Below are 5,977 nucleotides of genomic sequence, written 5' to 3' on the forward strand. Positions count from 1 at the left end.
ACAAAAGTGACGTATTTCGAGAAAGTGAATTGTCCCTAAAAAATTCGATTATCGATATTAACATGATAAATAGATTAACTTAACGAATTTATTTGTGCTATAATAAGTAATCATTAATTTAAAATAATTTTTAGTGTATAAACAATAATTTAAAATATTTTTCCAATAATAATTATAAATTATCACATAATAAAGTATTATGCTACTTTAATCAAAATCAAATATGCATTTATTAATAATTTAATCAAATTAAATAATAAAAATAATTATATATTAATTTCAAACATTTCCCCCTCCAAAAAATTTCAATCCCGCTTAAAAATTTCGCAACATTCTAAATTCGTTTTTGATTTTTTGTTTTTTTTTTTTTGTTTTTTCCCCCATATTTTTAAAACTTTTTCCTCTTTTTTTGCTTTGCCTTCATCTTCTGCTTCTTTACATCAATTCCCCTTCTCTGGTACTACGAAATAAAATGAAGCCCTAGACCTTCCATTCTCCTCACCTCTGTTTCTCCTCTCTAACAGCGGCAATAAATCCTAAACCACTTTACCTCTTTGTTTTTTTCCTTTCTTTGGTATGTATCTCGGATGTCTTGTGAAATTGAAAAGAAGATGGGTGATGTTGAAGGTATTTTCTTTTTTCATTTTCAATTTATCGATTCTTTTTTAATTGAAAAACTTGCTCTGAGGTTCCCCGCTTTTTCATCTCCATTTAAATGGTGCCTTTAGTCTCGATGGTAGCTAGTAGTTGTCCTTGTAGACATATGCAGGTGATTGACCCCATTTCATTTAGACCGGGTCATTTAAGTTTAGATTTGATTGCAGGTAAGAAGGACTGAGGTATATTTTTCATTTTTAGAAAGGGCTTTTTTGTATTTGTAACATTTAGGTTCTTTCATTATGGTTTGATATCAATTTTTGGTGCCATGGTGATTTTTAGGATGTTGAAGGCTACTAAAGGTATGCATGAGGATACAATTCCTGTTGATTTTGGCCTGTGCAAGGTTAATTGATTTCTGATTTTCGTTATCAGTATACATTTGTGTAATTTACTAATCGATTTCTTTTTTAATTGAAAATCTTGCTCTTGAGTTCCCTACTTTTTCATATCCATTTAAATTGTATCTTTAGTTTCAATGGGAGGAGGTTGTTGCCTCTGCAGACGGATGCAGATGATTGTCTCCATTTCATTCAAATGGACTGAGGTATTATTGTATATTTAGCATGGCCTTGTTAGTTTTTTATTCTAATTTTTGTTGGGAATTTATTTAATCATGCACGGCGGAAAATAAAACAAATTTTAATTTCCACCAAGGATTCTTTTTGTTTAGATAGAAATTGTACCTTTCTTTAATTTTGCAAACTCCTTTGCTATTCTTTTGTTCCAACAATTTTGATCTACCACTCACAACTGTTTAATTGTCTAGCTTCCAATGGAATTTCACACAGGAAACAAGATTGAGAGAGAAGGTTTACTTTTCCAGTGCTAGCAAGAAGAATGAAAATCTCTACAGTTTTTTAACCCTAACTGCTTATTTATATAAGCCCAAACGGGCTTGACCCATCTACTGACCTGGTCCAATATTTAATTAACCTGTTTAATTAAATACGATCCATAAATTAATTAATCCAATTACTTATTTCGAACCAATTAATAAGCAACACTATTAATTAATTTATCCAACACTTGTTAAATTAATTAATTGGTAAATCTCAATCTTCTCGTTCTCCTTTTGTATGTGACCCATTAGTTTCCAAATCACGATGTCTAAAGACGTGAATTATTATTTTGATCTAATCAAAATTAATAAATTAAAACACCCTTTTAATTTATCATTAATTCACATTTGTCGTCCCAAATTGACATCTAGCAAAGTTTCGGGGCAACACGTGATGGAAAATGTTACGTGGTATGACAAAATCAAACTTGTTCGTTTACTATGAAACTATATAATCCCTTCGTCAATATGATCTAATTAATTACGAGATACGGATAAGTGTCAATCTCAATTATCGATCATATCTTTCATTTCTTTATTAAGTCAATACAAGTCGAAAACTCATTTTCGACTCATGAGTATACCTTGACCAAGGATTTCGTTATCAACTTAATTGAATAAATGTAGATCATAATCTTTTACTATCTAAGAGTGACAAATCCTCTATTGGTCATTCACAATATTTATATGATTTTTACCCGAATTATGCTGTATTAGGAACCCTTAGTAGATCAACATCCAACATTACCAAAGTATGACTGCCATCATCTAAGGCTCTATGATAACTTTAAGTCAAAGGACCAATTTCACTATCGAACATTCAAGATTAATAATTGACATTCAGATAGTTATCCATGTGGAATCTCCCAACAGGTCTCCAATAATTTGTTCTATAACAAAACATCCACATATTCATTTAAGTGTCACCAACTTTAGCCTGTGAGATCAGTTATTTCATAAGAAATACTACACGTGGTGGTTTATCCATAATAATGATATATGTATCTCATTATTACTTTGACCATGGATTACTTAAGATTCAATCATATGCAATTTTTATATCACAATCACCACTCCTTGTGATTAACAAATTACTGAAACTTGAATCTATGGACTCCATTATTTACTATAATTCATTAGAATATTGATTTAAATAAATAATAGATCTTGCCAAAAAAATGAATGTATCAAATATATTAAAAGTGTTTTACAACCTAAATCGATTGGACTTAGGGCATAACACATACTATTTTCATCTAAACTGATAATTTGTTTCTAACTTTTTGTCTTGTCCATTGTGTAGGTTCCATCATTTCTAGTTGATGTGGCTATGGCTCTTATTGAAGAGGAGCTTGGACAACAATGGTGTAACATCTACTCTGAACTTTCTTCCTCCCTCATAGCCATTGGTAATCTCAATGACCATTGACTTCTGGCTACCATTTATATAGCGTCATTTGCTGCAAGTGTGCATTATTATTATTATTTTTTTCACTTTCACAAATTCTCAATATTGTGTCCCTAATTTATCTTGTATATAAAGCTCATATACTATCTCCATGTTTTGAAAGCTAACTACAGCATCCCTCGACCAAGTCTACAAGGGCCAGCTAAACGAGAATTGGGATTTGGTAGCTGTCAAAGTACAGAGGCCTTTGTCCTTGAGACTAGCAGTAGATTTATTCATTAAAAGCCACTTGGGACTTTCTCTTTGCAAATTTCTATAGGTACTGATTGTTCATTTTCTTGTTGTGTATTATTTGTGGAAGAGGTGATTAACAAGTAGTGAATCCACCTCAAATCTAATTTTTAAGATATCCGTTAACCTTGTTGTATTGGTTGATGAATGAGCTTTTCACTTCTTTGAGGAGCTTGATTATGTTAAAAGAGAGAAAATGGACAGTTTTTGCATTTTGCTTATTTGCTCTTTATTTTTTTCTGCCATTTTAATGTATGGATGATTGCAATATTTGGGGGGTTGGATGGAGAGAAAAGCTGAGTTGAATTTGATGTAAGGAAAAACTAGATTTTCTGCCTTGGTTTCAATCTTTTAGGAAAGGACTCTTCGAATCAAATGTGTAAGTTCAATTACTGAAACCCGTGCATCTTAAACATAGTTTTCCTTTCAACTCTCGACTTAGCTTTAGGTAAATTCCGGTACTACTTAAATGAGGATTTATGTTTTCATGTATTCTTAGTTAAAAAGGAGAAACTTTCTTATTATGACATTTATGAATTTATTTTAGTTTCACTTGCTTGATTTTAAAAAAATTATGTAAACCTGTCCATAAAAGTAGAATTTAGATTTTAAGAAATTTATGATGAGTTTTTTCTTATTTATATGTAGGTCATACCCTTCGCAAGAAGTATACTCGTTTGCATAAAGACAAAGTTTCTTCAATAGTTGGACTTTAACTAATCTTGTAAATTATATCTATTTTATGTTGTTTTGAACTCAAAATTTAAGGGATTGAATGAATATGTTTGCAATTTCATGTTCAATGTTAGTTAGTTTGAACTTCAGCCTTTTTCCTTTTTTTTTTTTAAATTAATTTTTTACTTTAAACCTTAATATAATAAGTGTTTAAAATAATAATCATAATTTTTTTTAAAATTTTAATTCAAATTAGCAACGGAAATAATAATGGAAATTCAATGTTAATCATCGACAAACTTAATCGATTGTTAATGTTAATTTTTAACGACCATTTCTATAGCTATTGAAATGAAAAGTAATTAAAAATTGGTTTCTTTCATTGTATTTTAACGATGAAAATAGTGGATAGAACAACCAAATAAGTGGTCATTGAAAAAAGAATCGGTTGTTATTCAAACCTTTCACGATCAGTTATTTAGTTGTTGAAATAATACATTTAACGACCAAATGTATTCTTAGTTATTGAATACATTCGCGAACGCATCTTTTTCGATCAACAAACAACCAAGTAATTTTGGTCGTTGAATGTGATCAATAACCAAAAATGTATATTTTATGACCATTATTATGGTTGTTGAGTGTGATATTTCCTATAGTGAATACAGGTCGCAGATCTCTCATGTGGGGTTACTTAACCCATAAGATATCAAAGGGTTGGAGGGAGTGGTTCGAATATAGAATTCAAACTTAAAGCCCCCCATAACTCCCATTTTTAACCTCCAATTATTTGTCTAGCATTTGTGAGAAATAAGGATGGCAAGAAAATTATGAAATTCATATGAAAAATATCATCAAAATTGAAAGGCACCTTGAACCATTATTTTGTCATGAAAACTTCCAAAAATTAGCACTTATGTTGTGGCTAATAATCCCTTTCCATTGTGATCGGGATTGAAATCATTGGAGTACAAAAAAATTGCAGATTTAGAGTTTTGGAAAACAAAGCGATTCAACAATTCAAAAGATCTTGGTATGATTATGCATGCTGTGAATTATTACAGAGTAGAACGTGTCGATTTTTCTCTTGAATGAAATATAAATTACTCGATATGCTTGATACATATATGACAAACAAGATTTCTTTATGAGGAGTGAATTGATTGTCTCAAAATAATGTGTATCATTGACCAGGGCTTTATATTTTGCTTTTGCAAAATATCTAGAAAAGACATTTTGCTTCTACTTTTTTTCTTTCTTTTTTATTTTATGTTTCTATTATTATTATTATTATTATTATTATTATTAACATTTTATGAGATGAGATTGTGTTGAAGAATAAACAATACCCACTTGTAGACTGTGGAGTTGTTGATCAACTTATCCAATCCGAATCTAGGGCCATCTCTAATGCATGTCCCAAAATACCACAATGCACCATTTTTTGGTGCAAAACAACTCCAATGCAACATTATTCACTTTGCACCAAATTGGTGCAAAGTGTCCAAAGTCATTTTTACCCTTTCTTTTCATTTTCCAAATAAATTGATTAAGGGTATTTGTGTTATTTGTGCTATACATTTTTAATACAATAAATTATTATTGTTATTATTAGCCTGCGTGCCAACTAGTATAGGATATATGTTGTAATTTGACTAATTGAAGATGCAAGAAAAGGAGGAAACCATGGAGATGGTGCATTAATACCGATTCAATGCAATACTCCCTAGGAATTAACCAACTAGTCTTCTTTTTGGCTCGAGAAGTCTAGAGGAAGATTAAATAGAATAAGCCCATAATCATTCATACTATTATATGTATGTTTATTTGCATGTTTGATGTGCGTGTGTAGTGAGATATTAAGTCAGTGTTATTATTTGTCTTCCATCATAATAGTGAGAAACGAGGGTCCTAAATTGATCTCAACTTGTTGAATACACTCAAGGCTGGTCTATTAAGGATATGTTTGACGCTATGAAATATTTGATATTTATGAATGGTGGGTTCGACTTAATTAAAATTTATCTTTTGTTGAGTACACTCAAGAAGATTTTTAGATGCATGTAAGCTAACACATAAGATGTGTGAAGACAAAGAGTTGTCAA

The 5,977-nt window shown here is 30.5% G+C and overlaps 1 protein-coding gene across 5 annotated transcripts; it reads left to right on the plus strand.

Moving 5' to 3' along the window:
• The first annotated feature begins 400 nt into the window (after positions 1 to 400).
• On the plus strand, positions 401 to 3,407 carry LOC111369503. Of its 5 annotated transcripts, none has more exons than XR_002698154.1 (5): positions 401 to 627; positions 940 to 1,003; positions 1,131 to 1,204; positions 2,802 to 2,863; positions 3,070 to 3,407. XR_002698154.1 is itself a non-coding variant. In XM_022991048.1 (5 exons), the coding sequence occupies exons 3-5, from the start codon at positions 1,136 to 1,138 to the stop codon at positions 3,186 to 3,188; spliced, it is 294 nt and encodes a 97-aa protein (XP_022846816.1). In that variant the 5' UTR covers positions 401 to 627; positions 940 to 1,003; positions 1,131 to 1,135; the 3' UTR covers positions 3,189 to 3,407. The 5 variants fall into 5 exon arrangements, 4 of the variants coding, with proteins under 4 accessions (XP_022846816.1, XP_022846815.1, XP_022846817.1 ...); XM_022991048.1 differs by having other exon boundaries at positions 2,802 to 2,907; XM_022991047.1 differs by having other exon boundaries at positions 940 to 959; positions 2,802 to 2,907.
• Positions 3,408 to 5,977: the final 2,570 nt, after the last annotated feature.

This window comes from Olea europaea, chromosome 20, assembly GCF_002742605.1.
Source record: "Olea europaea var. sylvestris chromosome 20, O_europaea_v1, whole genome shotgun sequence".
In the NCBI taxonomy this organism is placed as follows: Eukaryota; Viridiplantae; Streptophyta; class Magnoliopsida; order Lamiales; family Oleaceae; genus Olea; species Olea europaea.

What these genes read in the sequence shown, in the direction of transcription:
- LOC111369503 (XM_022991046.1), top strand. Translation starts at nt 926, where the DNA reads ATGGTGATTTTTAGGATGTTGAAGGCTACTAAAG. An exon ending in TTTCATTCAAATGGACTGAG is followed by an intron (nt 1,205 to 2,801) that starts GTATTATTGTAT and finishes TCCATTGTGTAG; the next exon opens with GTTCCATCATTTCTAGTTGA. An exon ending in TTCCTCCCTCATAGCCATTG is followed by an intron (nt 2,908 to 3,069) that starts GTAATCTCAATG and finishes ATGTTTTGAAAG; the next exon opens with CTAACTACAGCATCCCTCGA.